General features: G+C 50.5%; 1 protein-coding gene across 1 annotated transcript; it reads right to left on the bottom strand.

Annotated features, from left to right (window-relative positions):
• Positions 1-215: 215 nt before the first annotated feature.
• Irgc (immunity related GTPase cinema) lies at positions 216-3667 on the bottom strand. Its single transcript, XM_004921220.3, is given in 2 exon segments — positions 216-1769; positions 3616-3667. A coding segment is annotated over 1 exon segment (1392 nt). The 5' UTR covers positions 1669-1769; positions 3616-3667; the 3' UTR covers positions 216-276.
• Between the last annotated feature and the right edge of the window lie 13537 nt (positions 3668-17204).

Here is a 17204-nt window from a genome sequence, read left to right as displayed (position 1 = left end):
TAGGGACCCTTGTGCCAACCCCGGGCACCCACTGGCTGCCTCTGCAGAAGTGGATTTAAGGACACTGGTGGGGAGAGACCCCGCCAAGGCCACCATCCACACTTCAACCTCTGCTGCTCCCCCAAACCCAGGGTCAGCGCCTGCCCCTCCACGGCCCCTCCCCACTTCAGCAACTGTGGCTCTCATTGGTACAACATCAGCCTTGTTTGGTTGCCTGGTTGGCTTGGCATTTTAGTAAGGCTTGGCTTGTGGGCGAGGTGGGGACAGCCTGCACTTTTATTTTTCTTCTGATAAGTCGCATTTCTTCCAGCTCTTGAGAATGTACTTGAGGAGAAGGCCAACCTTCCGGCGGGTCGTGAGTAGGGCTTCCTCGCTGCCTCCCTCCCCAGATCCCCGCTTTTCCATGCCACTGTCAGCAGCCGCCTCCAGGCTGATGTCCCGCTGGAGCTCGTCCTCCTCCAGGGCCTTGATACGGACCCGATGGGCATCCTCAGCCAACTCATTGAGGCAGCCCTGGAGCATGGTGTAGACGGTGCCGAAGCTGATGCCACCAGCCACCAGTGTGCCGAACGTAGGGATGCCCCTCTCAAAGGCACGGGCCACCTTCATGGCGCCATCGGCCGACGGTGAGTAGAGCCGCAGGACGGTCTCCGGCGAGACCTCGTTGGCTAGCAGGGAGCGGGTGACGGAGAGCAGGTCGCCCGGCTGCTTGCCCACCTGTTCGGCCAGCTTGGCCAGCGAGTCGTCATCCAGGCCGAAGCTGCGGTGGTAGGCGCGCAGTGAGCGGATGAGCAGGGCATCGTCGTAGGCGGCTGCCAGCCCTGGCACAGGCAGGGCCTGGATGATGCCCGACACCAGGGCCGTCCTGAGCACTTGCTCCCGGAGCATGGCCTTCTTCTGCTGTAGGGCCTCCAGCGAGATATCGGGCAGCGACAGCTGGCCAGCGTGGCACCGGTGGGCAGGCAGGTCATGCTCCCAGGTGGACACGAGCATTGGGAAGTCATCGCAGGATGGCTAGAGGTTGGACACGAGGAAGAGGCGGGGGTCGGGCACGCCGACTGCCCGAAGCCGCTCCGCACAGTGGTCTCAGATCTCCTGGAGGACAGTGGCCTTGCTGAAGCCCGAGGGCCGCTGGCTGCATGTGGCCACCAGTTCCTCGTCCACCTTGGTGCGCACGAAGTAGAACTTCTTGCCCTGGTGCAGGATCTCAGAGGCCAGGCGGGTCTCCACGGCCCCGCAGCAGCGGGGCGACACCAGCAGGAAGAAGTCGTAGCAGCTAAAGTCCACCTGCTTCAGGTACTTGTTGGCTGGGCAGCCCGGAGAGCCAGCCCCTGGGAGGTCCCACAGCATCACATCGGAAAGCTGCGGGTGTGGGTAGGGAGAGGGCTGCATCATGGTCTCCACGACACCCGTGAGGGCCGCGCCAGGGTCCTCGGCCCCCAGGCCACGCAGGGCATTGATGAGGGACGACTTGCCGGCCCCCAACTCGCCTATGACGCCCACCTCCAGCCGGATGTTGTCCAAGGAGGCCAGCAGCTCTCGAAGGCGAGAGGTGGCTTGGGGAATGTCGCCAGACTCGAAGGCTGTGCGCAAGGCCTCCAGCTCTTCCTTGTTCATAAGGATGGTGCTCTCCTCCCCAGGCACGGCCGGCAACTTGAGAGTAGCCATGGTGACCCGTGGTTGAGAGAGCAGCAGGGGACAAGGGAGTCACAGGATGTGATCCTCAACGTCTTTGGAGGAGAAGAGAGCTGGTCACACACCTCGTGGGCCTTGGGGTGGGCAGAAAGAGGGGTATCAAGGATGTGAGGCAGCCCCTCTGCAACCCACAGCCCTCTCCTCCTCAGGAACCCGGCATACACTGGGCACACACATTAGGTAGCTTTGGAGTCTCAAAGGCCTGAGGTACACATCTCATCTGTACTGCTAACTTGCTGTGTGATCTAGGACAGAATGAATGCCTCTCTGTGCTTGCTTGCTTCTCTGGGTAGCGGGCATGATGCCTGAGCAGCATCCTGGGGTGCTGTCAGGGTCTGGGGAGTAACCGAGGAACAGGGCCAGCTTTATGAGTGTGTGTGTCACGTTGGGCCCAGTGCCTGGCTTACTACGCTGCTGACACCAGCTGAGACTCTATGATTTTTGGACCAGGGCCTCCACAGTCTCATGTTGGTCTGGGGTTTGCACACCACGAGCCCAGGGCTCCACAGGAAGGGCTGCAGCCCTGCTCCCAGACTGTGGCTTGGCCCAGCCAGAGGTCAGCCTGGCTTCTGCTCCCCTGTCAGGAAGGGGACCCAGGCCCAGAGCACACCCTGTCTCTGCCCCACGCTTCCTGAGAGATGGGGCGAGTGACTTTGTCTCTGCCTCCCTGGCCTCACCTGTAAGAAGTAGATAATAACTCTGACAGGAGCAAACTAACTCTCTCCTGGCATTACCGAGAACTGCATGAGTTCAGACATTCAAAGCGCTTACAACGCCCTGCCCAGAGCAGGTGCTCTGGTACTTGCAGCAGCAGGAGCAGCAGCAGCAACATCGAGCTCACTATTAGTATTCCTAGGTGCCGGGTGTGGTGGCACATGCCTGTAATCCTAGCACCCTTGGAGGCTGAGGCAGGAGGATCACAAGTTCAAGTGCAGCCTGGGGAATTTAGGGAGACCCTCATCTCAAAATAAGAAAAAAAAAAAGGGTCGGGCATGTGGCTCAGTGCCAAGGCCTTGGATTTAATCCCCAGTACAAAAAAGAAAGCATTAATATTCTTTTTTTTGGTACCAGGGATCGAATTTGGGTCCTTGTGCTTGCGCAACAGGCAGTGAAACCACTGAGCTAAATCCCCGGCCCAGCATTAATAGTCTTAACTGTGTGACTCTGAGCAAGTCCTTGCCTCAGCTGCCTCAGCTAGGAGAGAATCCTGCCCTACCGAAGAGGCTGTCATGGATCCTGGGTCTTTAACCTTGGGCCAACTTTGAACATAGTCTTGGTTCTGCCTGTGGAAGAAGCTGGGCCTTGGGAATTGCCCTCATTCAACCCCAGCCCTACCGTGGCCAACATAGCTGGGCCTTTGCCTCCTGGGCCTCAGTTTACCCTCGCACCTCCTGGGGCCTTTGTGAAGGTCTCTCCCCAGACCCCTTCCTCCTCACTCTGGCCTATCACCTCCAAACACATCCTCAGAATCCTGGGAGGCGCTCCTGTGGAGGATCCTGTCCCCACCTGACAGGGAGAGGGGCCGAGGCCCAGAGGAGACGGTGTCATCGCCCCCTCAGAGGAACGCGCAGGACTCAAGCCCAGGCCCTTGGGTGCCTTGCCTCCACAGGCTTTGCCTCCCTGCCCCCACCCCATCCTCCACTGCCCTCCCTCCCTCACCACCCAACCGCACAAATTTGTCCTCATTCCTTTGGTCCTTCCAGACCTGATCCTCCTACCCCCTTGAGCCCCACCCTCCCCTAAGCCACCTCAGGACAGGGTCTTGGGGAGGGCAGGGTGGGAGCCCAGGGGCCCAGACAAGATGGTGGCCGGGGGGCTGGAGTTAGTGCTGAGGGGGTCAGGACTGGCACCTCCAGAAGCCCCTGCCTCTGCACACCCCCTGTGGGGGCACAGCAGAGAGCCCTGCACTTGGAGACTCACCTGCCCTGCAGTCTCCCCCTCCCCACACTCTCCCCTGGCGCGAGTCCTCTCTGTTAGCCTCCAGCAGCCCCTGTTGCTAGGCCCCATTATAGCAGCAGGCAGCGACCTATTGGTCAGCCAGGCCTGGTTCAATAATGTCACCATGATGTCAGAGGCGGGGGGGGGCAGGAACCCACCCCCAGTGGCTGGGGAGGTCACCGCCTGGTCACACTGGGCCCTCGGTCCCCCGGTAAGCCCAGGAGGGATCTTTCCAACTTGTTCCAAAACCTCTGTGGCCTCCAGGACTCAGGCCCCCTGCACAGTCTGGCATCCGAGGCCTGACCCTGCTGACCACTTCACCCCCACCCAGGGCATCAGATCCTGACGCATCGAGGAACAGGACCTTCACTCCCTTGGTTCTCTGTTCTTTGTGCTCTTGATAAAACAATTCCATCAAGACACACAGGCCACCAGAAGAATAGGTAGAATAAGGGGCCTGGGATTTAGCTCAGTGGTTCCGCCACCTGCCTTGCGTAAGGACCCAAGTTCGATCCCTGGTACCCAAAAAACCCAAAAAAGAATAGGTAGAATTTATCATAAAGTAGCCGCCCTTCAAGCAAGAAGGTGGCTTGGGCCACAAAGGCATCTGCACCGAAAGCGAGTTACTCTTGGAGGTTAGGGAACTGGGGTAATTATGATGCTTATCAACATTTTACTTAGAAGTTACTTAGGAGTTCCAAAATGTCTTCCTGTCCTTTTCACATGGCCCTGGTTTCCTTAGGGGCTTGAGTCATGTAAGAAACTTAAAAAAGATAAATTCTTAATTTAAAGCAGGTCTCAGGCTGAGCAGTGGCGCATACCTGTAATCCCAGCACACGGGAGGCTGAGGCAAGAGGATCACTGTGAGTTTGAGGCCAACCTGGGCAGCATAGTGAGTTCAAGGTTCAAGGCTAGTCTGAACTGTGTAGCGAGACTTTGTATAAAAAATAAACAAACAGGTCAGGGATTTAGCTCAGTGGTTTCGCTGCCTGCTGCGCAAGCACAGGGACCCGAGTTCAATCGCTGGTACCAAAAAAAAAAACCAAACCAGGTCTCAGCCCAAGGCAGGAGGGTCTTTAAAGAACATTTGCCTTCCTGATATCACTGGGCTGTGGGCTACAGCAGCCCAGCCCGGAACACTGTGTGCTCTGGAGTTAGATGGCCAGTTGGCTGGGCAGCAGAAGGAAGCGCACCAAGCGCCACCTTACAATGTCACTGTTCTGTGGGATCGCTTTGGGTCTGAGACCTAAGGAAAGATTACAAATGTGATACACAGTGAAGTCTTTGTTTCCTTACATGGCGGCACGTGCTGTTCTGGACCCCCTCTTTGTCCATCAGGTGCACTGAGATCAACCTGCCTGAAAGAAGATTCCATTTCCTGGTCACTCATTGGCCCTTCTATGTGGACGTCACACACACCCTGGCGTCGCGGTTTAGCTTGGCCGGGGATGGCTGGGATCCAAGGAAGAGGGCTTGGTGTAAAACTACCCTCAAGGTCCCCACCAGTGCCACCCTGACTGGCCCTAGCCAGGACTCGAGGACCATGGTGACTCAGGGTAGCAGCTACACCGGACAGAGGGCCCAGCCTCCCTCCACCTCCTGCACAACTTGTCTTCTTCTGCCCACCCCAGCCTGTGTTCCTCAGTCCCCACAGGTGGGACCCCGTACAGCACCTCTCTCCACCCTGCAACCCTCCTCTGTGTTATGACCTTTAAAGTAGCATCGGGGTGACAAAGAGGGAGACCCACGTTGAGCCGCACAGGCTCCCAGACTGAGAAGCACAGGTTTCACGGTGCCCTGGAACCCACGTATCCACTCCTGAAGCGTGTTAGTCCAGGCTCCAGCTCTGAGCCCCAGAGGTGCAGCAAACCCAGGCACTGCCCTGGGGACTCCGGGCCAGGGGCCCAGACAGAGTGCAGGGTGCCTGCGCGTTCGCATCCATGGCTTCGGAGAGGCCACACCCCGCCTCCTGCCAAGCCCCCTCTTTCCCCTCCACCCATCAAACAGTGCACAGCTCTCAGGCCCCATCCTGGGCCGGGTGCCTGGAACACAGCAAAGACCAAGACAGCACCCAGCTCTGTCCCGGGGCTTCAGCATTCAGCGGGGTTGTGGGAGCCATCGCTAGATAATGCAGCAGACTGGGCTGGGGGCCCCTGCAGGGGCCTGGGAACACAGAGTGGGTGCCTGAGCCAGCTTGGGCATCCAGGAGGAGGAGGCACCAGAACTGAGGTCTGAAGGGTGGGTAGGAGTGAGCTAGGGGGTCACATCCAGGCTGAAGAACCCGGCCACCCAGAGACCCCTCGCAGAGAGAGGACATCCACTTGTCCGACAGTCCACTCAGTTATTTGGGCATTCTGTTCTAGACAGCTAAGTTAGGTCGGATATTCTAGGTGGTCACAGGACTAGGCCCTTGAGGGAGTCAGGGCAAAGATGAAAACACAGTACAAGTGTGGCATCCCTTGGAGGCCAGGCCTCAGGATAAAGACTGAATGGCGAGACCTGAGAGAAGTGGTAGCACCTGGTCTAATAAAGCCCAGCGGGACATCAGTCACCTTGATGGGTGACCAAGACCCCCGGACTCATCCCTTCCCCGAGAAGGCCCTTGTTCTTTCCATGCGCACTTGCTACGTGCCCTGCTTCCCCGTTGGGTCACTATTACCTAAGTGGTCACTATTACCTATCACCTTACTGGCTGATCATAGCCGTAACCCATGCTGTACCCACATGGCTGTGCTCTATAAAGCTTCCTCTGAGAAGAAGGGTCGTCGGCAACCCACTTTCAGGCCTCCTCCTGCCTCTCGGGAGCTGTATCTTTCCCCCTCAATAAATATTTCCTACTCTTAACCTCCATTGTTCCTAGATTCATTCTTTGATTTTAGAGAAAATGAACTCGGTTTATTGGACATCTAACAGGTTGGGAGTTAGAACATCGCCCTTATATCATTTTGGAAGTCCTGATATCAATTCCACAAACGTGTTCACTCTTGACCCGTGGCCAGAGTCTGTACTGGTTCAAGATGTGACTCATGCATTTCCTTCGAGAAAACTCAAGCAACCGAGACAATCACACACTAGAGCAGGGCTGATGCTTACAATCACATAACTTCCTGAGTGTTCACAAGGCGCAGGACACTGCTGGAAGTACATCACACCGGGCGTGGGCCGGACACCTGCAATCCCAGCACTTGGGAGGCTGAGGCAGGAGGGTCACTGCAAGTTCCAGGCCAACCTGGGCTACATAGTGACACCCTATCTCAAAAAACCAAATAATTAAAAAACAAAGCACGTGAGTCAGAGTAACCCATTTAAGAGGGACTAAAACTTGGTTCTCCTGGGTGTCTCCCAAGGCAGACATAAAACCCAGGAGCTGGGGCCAGGGTGTGCCCAGTGGTATAGCATGTGCTTGGCATGCAGGAGGCCCTGTGTTCCACCCCCAGCACCGAAAACAAAGCAGAGCAGACAAAGCTATGACCCCAGACTGGTAAAGAGAAGACAGAGACAAATGAGGGGCATTTATTTATTCCTTCCTTCCTTTCTTCCACAGCTTCTGCATATAACCAAATCTAAGGTGCTACTGGGTGTCAGGCACAGCTTTTCTGGTCCCACTAACAAAGAAAGAAGATGCTATCCATAGAATGATGACCTGATTTTTCCTTATCACTTCAGATTTCTATTTTACACTTACTGAAAGAGCTCTTGCTAAACTTACTTAGAAAATACAGATTCTTATCTTGCCTCCCTCTGCTATGCATAGAAATAGGGAAATAAATGGGCTCAGCAGGCCCTGGAACAGCGGAGCCTCACTCTTTGGACACCCGTTTGCCTCTGAGCTATTGACGTGAGTGTCACATCCAAGTAGTGACCGCTAGACAATGGCTTCCTGGCTGATAGCGATTGTTAAGATGCCATCAGCTGTGACTTCCTGATTTCAGAATTTTTACAGCACAAAGAAAAGAGTGCACACTTGTAATCCCAACACTCTGTGGGCCCAAAACAGAAAGGTTGCAAGTTTGAGTCCAGGGTGGCCAACTTAACAGGACACCTTGGCTGAGTAAAGGAGGGGAATGCCAGGCGTGGTGGCACATGCCTGTAATCCCAGCACTTGGGAGGCTGAGGCAGGAGGATTGCCCTGAGTTCCAGGCCAGCCTGGGCTACTCAGTATAAGTTTAAGGCTAGCCTAAATTACATAGTGAGATCCTGTCTCAGAAAACCAAAAAAAAAAGGAGGGAAAGGCTGGGGATATAGCTTAAAGTGAAGGCTTTGGGTTCAATCTGCAGTCCCACTTGAAAAATAAAAAATTTTAAAGTGCATTTTAGAACCAAGGAAGGTGAAGGCATTTGTGTCTGGGCCAGGCTGAGGACACGGCAATGACAGAGGTGGCTTTGCCCAACCAGGGGGAAGTTGAGGCAACACACACTTCGGCCGTGCCAAGATGTTGATGTTCAGGACCCCTTGGTGCCCGAGACGGCCGACACCTGTCCCCACAGACTCAGGGTCTGGGGAAACACAGGCTCTCCAGGGATAAGGTGGGGAGAGAGTTGCCTGGAGACCCGGGGGAGCCAAGGCAGGTGCAGGAGTCCCAGCAGGAATCAGCACAAGCCTGCTGCAGAAAGTTCAATCTTTTAACCTCGCCCTGCCAAGCCACAGACTTGTGAGAAATCAGCCCGGAACGAGGGGTCCTTCTGCATCCCATGGTACAACCTGGTCAGAAGTGGGCCCAAGGACTGAGGCAGCGGCCTTGGGCACCAAACTAAGGGGCTGCCAAAGCACCCAGTGATCAAGATGAATATATTAATGCAATATTTTAACAGACAGATGTAAAAAAATCCATGGAGTTTTGCTGAACAAAATATCAAAATTCGAAGTAAAGGCCAGTGCCATGTCACCCGTGTCGATGCCAGAAGCAAAAGGAAAAGCATGCACCCTGCTTTAACAGAAATCAGCTCACAGCTAGTGTTTTCGTCGCGTCTTAGAATCCCTTATCATTCTTTCAAGCATTTAGCACATGCTTTACGGACCCCTGGTTTGTGCCGGGCCATGGCTGGGGGAGTCTGGAGATAGAACAGGAATCATGACAGTCCCTGGACCGTGTCCCTCACAAGGCTCAGAGCTCGGCCTTTCTTCTTCCATTTCTCTTGCCCACTCCTGCTTCTCCTTAACTTCCCTGTCCTTCCTCCCTCTGTCTCTTAGAAATCCTCAAGCACTCGCCCAGGGATGTCTCCACCTTGTGACCTTCACTGTCTCTCCATTCCTCATAACTCTGGGCAAACCTGAAGTTGGTCCCCAGGTATCTGTTCATTCATTCATTCATCCACCCATTCAAATACTGCTACCTTCCAGGTCAGGCACATTGATGCAGTGGTAAGACATGCGTGGCCCTTACTCTCTATATACCTGTACCCCTATTACAGGAGTTCATGATTTTTGTTTTTGAAACAAGTCTCGCTAAATTTCCTGGGTTGGCATAGAACTTGACATCCTCCTGCTTCAGAGACTTTTTTTTTTGGTACCAGAGTTCAAACTCAGGACCTTGTGCTTGCGAGGCAGGTGGCAGAACCACTGAGGTAAATCCCCAGCCCCTCAGAGACTTTTCTATCAGGCCTCATGGGACTCAGAAGGTCATTGGTCAGAACCCCAAACTGTTACCTCCAAAGGTTCAAGGAGATGGGGTAGGAGGAGGGACGGAGGAGGGTGGGTTGTCAGATTCTGCCTGACAGAGAGAAACTGTGTTCCCCATGCAGAAAGGCTCAAGAAGAAAACACCTGAGGCCAAGCAGACTTCATCTGTTGTGAATCAAATACACACATTCCCTTCTCCCTGCACTGGGGCTTGGCAATCTACCCCAAACACTCACAGGACTGCAGAGCTTTACCTATTGCTCCTGGAGTCCATCTGCAGGGAGGAGGGATGTCCAGGGTCTTACTTTTAATTTTTCACTGGAACTTTCCATATCACTTCATTATACATTTTAGATTTCTCATTAAATCCATGAGAGGGGTATGTCATCCAAGCTTGTTGAGGTTATTGGAAATTATTTATGACGTGTAGACACATAACAGATAATATACTATCATGCTGTCATCGTGATGTTTACAGCTGAACCTCTCATTGCGGTAGGAAGAAAAAAAGAAATTACATGCGTTTCCTACAATGGACAGGAAAATAAATGGAAACTGAATTTCCCACAGTGGGTCAATGAATGAATAAACATTCGTTCATCCACACTGTAGTCAGTGAAAACCATTCGAGACAGCTGTTAAAAAGGAGGAATCGGGGCAACCCACTTTCCGGTCCCCCTTCTGTCTCTCTTAGGCAGAAGCTTTCCTTCTCCCAATAAATTTTTCCTACCCTTAAAAAAAAAAAAAGGAGGAATCAGTCAGACAGGCATGGTGCACATCTGAAATCCCGCCACTTAGGGAGGGCTAAGGCAGGAGGGTCACAACCTCAACCCCGGCCTGGATAACTCAAACTTGGCGAGACTTCTATCTGAATATAAAAAATATTTTAAAAGGACTGAGGATGGGGCCGGGAGTTTGGCTCAGTAGTTCTGCTTGCAGGCCCAGGGTCCTGAGTTCGATCCCCGGTACAAAAAAAAAAATAAGGACTGAGGATGTAGCTCAGGCCTTGAGTTGAATCCCCAGTCCTGGGAGAAAAAGAAGAAAGAAAGAAAAAGAAGGAAGGAAGGAAAGAAAGAAAGAAAGAAAGAAAGAAAGAAAGAAAGAAAGAAAGAAAGAAAGAAAGAAAGAAAGAAAGAGACAGAGAGAGAGAAAGAAGAAAGGAAGAAGGAAGGAAGGAAGGAAGGAAGGAAGGAAGGAAGGAAGGAAGGAAGGAAAGAGAAAGAGAAAGAGAAAGAAAGGGAGAAATCAGATGATTTGGAGGATTTCAGTAAGGTATGGAAAGGTAAAACAGGATCCAGAGAGCTATGGCTAATATCTTACTTCTGGAAGATAAAAGAACTAATTCTATTGAGCTGTATGTGTGAAAACACGTATGTATCTACACTTTGAGATCCCTCTCCATATGTCCATGTGTGTATCTCTCTATATACCAAACCTATATATAGGATTACAGTCATACCTTGCTACCTGACTGCTTTGAAACTTATCACACTTGGTACTCAACGCACTTTGATGAGGAATTTTGTCCCAGTACGGTACCTGTCATTTGTTTGGTACCTGATATGCAAGCCAGAACTTGGCGGTGGCCATTGCCTCTCACCTCACTACTCTTTCCGGTTAAGACAATTTTTTTGGTACTTGTTGGTTTTGGTATTTGCTGTGTCTCCCAGAACCAGAGAATTTTGAGTTTGGGAAACTACGGGAAGAGGTGCTATAGTTTGGATCTAAAATCTCACCAAGGCTCAAGTGTGGAAGGCATGATCCCACCCTGGCACACTGTGAGGAGGTGGGACCCCCAGGCCCAAGCGGAAGGGGTTAATAGGTCATGGGCGGGAATCCCAATGGTGTGAGCCAAAATAAGCCTTTCTTCTTGAGTTGATTTCTCTCGGGTATTTGCTACAGTGATGGAAAACCACCTAATCCACCTGGTTATTAACAGGATTCCTGGAGATGGAGGCCTGTGGGGAGCCAGCGAGAGAAGATGGTGAGGGAGGAGCCAAGCAGGAAAGGAAGCAGGAAAGCATTCACTTAAAAATTAAGAGCTTAAGGGCCGGGGATGTAGCTCAGTGGTGCCACTCCTGCCTGGCAAGTGCAAGGTCCTAAATTCGATCCCTGGTACCGCAAAAATAAATAAATAAATAAAATAATTAATTAAAAGCATAAAGCTGGGTGTGGTGGAGCACGCCTGTCATCCCAGCACTCTGAGACAGGAGGACTGCAAGTTCAAGCCCAGTCTGGACAACTTAGGGACTTAGCGGGAACCTGTCTCAAAATAAAAAACAAAAGGGCCGGGGATTTAGCTCAGTGGTTTCACCGCCTGCTGTGCAAGCACAAGGACCCAAGTTTGATCCCTGGTACCAAAAAATAAAGAAAGAAATTAAAAAAAAAAAAAAAAAGGATGTGAAAAATAAAATATAAATTAAAAGCATGACTGTAGGTAGCAAAATGAGAAATATGTTTGGAGACAGGTTATGTCAGGCCAGGAAAGAGGAAAGGAGATGTGGCCAGGCAAAGGCCGCTGGGGATTTCAACTGTTTTGGTAATATTCTATCTTTCAGGAGAGAAATGAGAGACACCTCTTGGTCTGTATTTTTTGGGGGGAGAGCGTGAGACAGGGTCTTGCTATGTAGTTCAGGCTGCCCTTGATCTCACTGTGTAGCCCAGGCTGGCCCTGAACTTGCTGAAATCCTCCTGCCTCAGCCTTCTGAGTGCAGGATTATAGGTGTGCACTGTCAAGCTCAGCTTGTATTTGTTTTTGGGTGCTTTGAAACATTTATAAGTCTTTAAAACTTGGATAATATGCTCACATTTATGTCCTTATGGAAAACTGGAAATGTACAATAACATTAAATTCTCTGCCCCATCAGCCCCACCCCACCCCTAAAGTCCCTTTCACTGTGCAGACTCCTGGGCCATGGTCCTTAAATGACAGCTTCTGTCTACAGATGTTTCCTGAGCACTGCCCATGGGCTCCAGGCTCAGTGGAGATGGGTCATGTCCTGGCCGTGTCCCCTGGACCTCCAGGCTGGCAGAGATGACGCCTCCTTCCTTCGGCCCTCACTGCCACCCCCAGGGTCCTCTATACCCATGTCTTGGGGCAGACACTGCAGAGAGGAGGCCCTGCAGGGAGAAGGGGCTTTGGGGTCTGATTACTGGCTGCAGGACCCAAAGGCCACGCCCTCCCCAGTCTTGAGGGCCCCAGCTGCCATCAACTGGCCAGCTCTTTTGTATGCCGTGAGCGGTTCTGTGCAGAGACCCCGCTTTCGGTCCTTGTGTCAACTTGGGGAACTCCAAGGTCAAGGTGCTCACCCAAGGTCACAGGATAAATACCTAGGAAAGTCATTTGGGAACCCACACAGGCTGGTATCAAATTTGCTCTTAATTACTGTGCTAGGCTCGCTTGTCAGCTGTGTTGAATTAGTCACTTATTTTTCTTTTAGTTTTGGGGATGGATCCAGGGCCTTACTCATGCTGGGCAAGAGCTCTACCTCTGAGTCACATCCCCAGCCCCAGCCAGTCACTTTCATATGATTTTTCTAGGGAGGCTTTAGAAGGGCATCCCAGCCCCATGGGTAAGGGAAGATCTCCCCTAGAGGATGAGGACCCCCCCCCCCCATATTTCCTCCTCTCTCTCTCTCTTTCTTTTTTCAAGTCAGGGTCTCACTATGTAGTTCAGTTGGCCTCGAACTCACTGTGTAGCCTACGTTGACCTCGAACTCATGGTGATCTCCCGAGTGCTGGGATCACAGGCGTGTGCCACCATTCCCAGTTTGCAGTCTGTATTTTAGTCTTTCTCCTAGAAAGGCTACAGAGGTTACAGAGGCTGTGTGCGCAGGCGTGGAAGCACACCAGGTATTCATGTGCAATGCAGAATGTCTGGGGTTTGCTTTATAGTGCAGCACAAAACAGGAGGAAGGAACAAGAGAGCATGGAAATAGGAAAAAGAGAAGCAGGGAAGAAGAGAGGGTGAAAGGGATAAGGGAGGGCCAGGGATTTAGCTCAGTGGTTCCACTGCTTGCCTCACAACCACAAGGACCCAAGTTCGATCCCCGGTACCAAAAAAAAAAAAAAGAAAGGGATAAGGGAAGAAGAAAAGAGGAGACAGAAAAGGAGCAAGGAAATAGGGAGGAAGAAAGGAGAGGAAAAAGAGAGAAGGCAGTAAGGGAGCTAAGAATGTAGGGCAAGGGGCAGGCAAGTAGAGATAATTGGCAGAGTGTGGGTAATTGTATTTATTTATTTACTTCCTGCGGTGCTGGGGATGGAACCCAGGTCCTTTGCACTGAGCTATGTCTCCATCCCTTTTTCATTTTTCATTTGAGACAGGGTCTCGCTAAGTTGCTCAGGCTGTGCTCAAACTTGTGATCCTCCTGCCTCAGCCTCCTAGAGTGTGATTATAGGTGTGTGCTGTACCATATCTGTCTCTCTCTTTTTTTTAGGGTTGTCTTAAGTAGATAATTTTTGACTCTGGGAAATTAAGACCTAAATGCTCATTATACAATTCTCTTTGCTTTTGTGTATGTTTTCACATTTTCTTAATATTTAAAAGAGGGAAGTCTATCCTCCAGAGTCAGTCAAATGTGGGCTCAAACACTAGTCATTACATATTGGCAGTCCTTTACCCTTTGTGAGCCTCAGGTTCCTGTCCTTTAACACAGATAAATAGTGGTACCATTGTGATGAGTTTTTACCACCCAAGGAGGTAACACTTCCATCTGTTGGAAATGTGGAGTGTACCATGCCTTATGTTTTACATATCTTAAAGTAACATCTTACAATCCTAGAGTCCAACGACTACACATGGCAACACAAGGTTCAGCAAGGTTGTGACACTTGCCCAAGGGCACACAGCAGATCTGGGTCCTCACATGGCAGAGAAAAGCAAGCTCCCCCATCTTCAAACCCAGGTCTGCTTGAATCCAAAGATCTACCTGGACAGCCACTGGTTCTACCCCCACCTCTGCCACTGATTCCCTTGGAGACTCCCATGCTAGTCAGGCTTAGAAAAGTGACATCACAGTAACAAACAGCCCCGGCATCTGGTGGCTCCCCTTCCTTGATCCTGGACAAACACAAACAGCAGAAATCATGCTACCTGATGTCTGAGGCCAGATCATAAATGCAGCACGGCTTGTCTCTCTTGGGAATATTCACCCAATTACACGTAGTGCTAAAAACAAATTACCACAAACTGAGAGGCTCCAAATAGCATGTGCACACCCATTAGGATGCTACTAGAAAAAACCCCAGAAAATGACAAGAGTTGTCAAGGACGTGGAAAAATTGGAAGCTTTATGCACTGTTAGTGGGAGTAACGATGCTGCTGCTATGGAAAACAGTATGGTGCTCCCCACCCCCAAATTAAACCCACACGATCCAGTGACTCCACTCTGAATAAGTATCCAAAAGAATCGAGGGCAGGGTCTTAGTGATATATATATATAGTGATATATATATAGTGATATATATATATATATTGCTGTTTACAGCATATTATTCACAGTAGCCAAGACATGGAAGCAACCCAAATGTCCAACAGATGGACAGATCAACAAACTGTGATGTGTCCATACAATGGAACACAACCCAGCCTTAAAAAGGAAGCAAATCCTGGCACATGTTGTAGTATGGATGAACCTTGAAAACATTATGCTAAACAATGACAAAAGGTCAAACCTTATGATTCTATTTATTTGAACAATCTAGAGCAGCCAAATCCACAGAAACAGAAAGTGAAATGGTCTTGCCAGGGGCTGAGGGGTGGGAAATGGGGAGGTTTTTATTTAATGGGTACATTTTTAGTTTTGCAAGATGAAAGAGTTCTGGAGATCGGTTTTCCGACAGCTTGAAAGTCCATAGTTCCAGATGTAAATTTTATGTTACCTATATTTTACTACCATTACAAATTTTTTTTAAAACACCCATAATGCCCATTTATCATAATTTTGTAGATGAAAAGTTTGGTGGGCTTTCTGGGTTCTCTGCATAGGATCTCAAAGGTCGAAATCAAAGTATTGGTCAAGCTCGTGCCTTCCTCAGGCTTGGGGTCCTAAACCAAGATCATTCAGTTTCCAGAAGTATCAGTTACTTGCAGTTTCGGGACTGAGGTCCCCACTGTCTTGCTGGCTCTTGGCTGGGTGGGGGGTGGGGTGAGGGGTGGGGTGTCACTTGTGACCCCTAGAGGCCACTCCAGGACCTATCCACATGGTCTTCTCCAACTTCACAAGCATTGCTGCAGAAAGTCCTGTTCATGGCTCAAATCTAACTTCACTTTTACTGCAGCCAGAGAAAACTGCTTTAAAGGGTTTGTACTGAAGCAGGAAACTTAGGGGATACCCAAACAGGACACTCTGACACACAAAGAAAGAGCATATCAGCTTTAATGCCGGTGGCTCAGTGAGTGACTCCTATCAGTCTTGAGAGCCCAGAATAGAAGTGTTTTTCTTTATATACCTCTTCTTACATTTATGAGACTTAATTCCATTGGAGTTTCCCTGGGAATAGAGCAAGCAGGATTTACACAAAGCAGAGCAGTGGAGGGATGAGGGAGAGCAAAGAGCTCTGGGAGGACTTCCTGAGTCCATTACGCTTCTTTGGTGACAGATTACAGAAGCTGTCATGGTTACTCAGGTGCATTCTACAAAAGCATAGTTACCCAGTTAATCCATAGTTGCCTAGTTTCATACAGAGGGGTGGTTTCCTCTCTCAGTACAAATGGATTAACCCCACCAAGATAATCTCCCTTCTGATGAACACAAACTCTACCACCTGGTAACCTTAATGGTATCTGAGAAATCCTCCTTGCCATGTAACGTATCATTGTGGGTGCTGTATTCCTTCATGTTCACAGTCCTGGGAATTAGGGTAGAATGTGGGGAGGCTGTTTTAGAATCTTGCCTATTGCAATCCAAGGCACCATGTGTTCTGTTACACACAGGTGTTCTGATTACAGCCCCAGCTAAGGTCTCAGCCAACAGCCTGCATCAACTGGCAGACAGATGTGTCTAACCTGCAGATAGATGGTCCAGCCCCCTGCTCTCAGAACACCCCAGCTAACTCCCTAGAATTTGTGGAGCAGAGACAAATTAGCCCCAAATTCCCTAAACAATTGTTTTATAACCAGAGGTGGTGTCATGTGCCTGTAATTCCAGTACTCCAGGAGGCTGAGGCAGGAGATTTACAAATTGAAGCCCACTTTGGGGAAACAAGCTGGGAAAAGCCTAGAAAGCTGCAAACAGAGTTTGATGGGAGATTCTGGTCAGAGCTCAGAAGACGAGACTGCTGATAGGAATGTGACACTAAAGGACGGGTTCATGAGGTTTCAGTGGGGAGCAAGGATTTCATTGGCAGCTGGACTAGAGGCCATGTGTGTTACACTCTGGGAAAAAAATCCATTTTGTCCATGTCCTGAGACTGTGGGAGGCTAAGATTAAGTATGGTAGATTAATTGATTGGGTGGAGGAAATTTCAAGGCAGCCCAACATCCAGATTGTGGAAATTGTTACTGCTGGCTACTTTTAGCCAGATTTATAGTGAGATTCAGGGACACACACACACACACACACACACACACACACAAATCTGATAAACTTAATTTTGGGCTCATAGGGAGCCAGGTATAAAATTGGAGCCAAAGGAGGTGTGATTGCTGTAGAGACTGGTGCCATTAAAAAGAAACTAAAGTGTCAACGTTTTACTTGAGAAGAGAGTCCCTGGACCCCTGCTCAAGAACCATCTTATACAGAATTGGTTTCCTGAGATTCATTTCACCATGCTCATCCATCCCAGCACTCAGAGGCCACTACAGCCATGGTCCAAGAGTGCCTGTCAACTGCTTTAGCTGGTAGCAGACTGTGTTATCCCTATGATACTAGTTTCATTGGCATGTAGAATTCAAAAGCCATGAGGTCAGAGAGGATTCTACCCAGATTTCAAAGGAAGGACTGGGAGGCTAGG

This window comes from Heterocephalus glaber, unplaced genomic scaffold (genome assembly GCF_053883595.1).
Source record: "Heterocephalus glaber isolate CG9 unplaced genomic scaffold, H.glaber_assembly_v1.0 deba00001744, whole genome shotgun sequence".
NCBI lineage: Eukaryota > Metazoa > Chordata > Mammalia > Rodentia > Bathyergidae > Heterocephalus > Heterocephalus glaber.
Note: the sequence above shows the minus strand (reverse complement) of the source record. Positions and strands in the feature narration are given on the sequence as shown.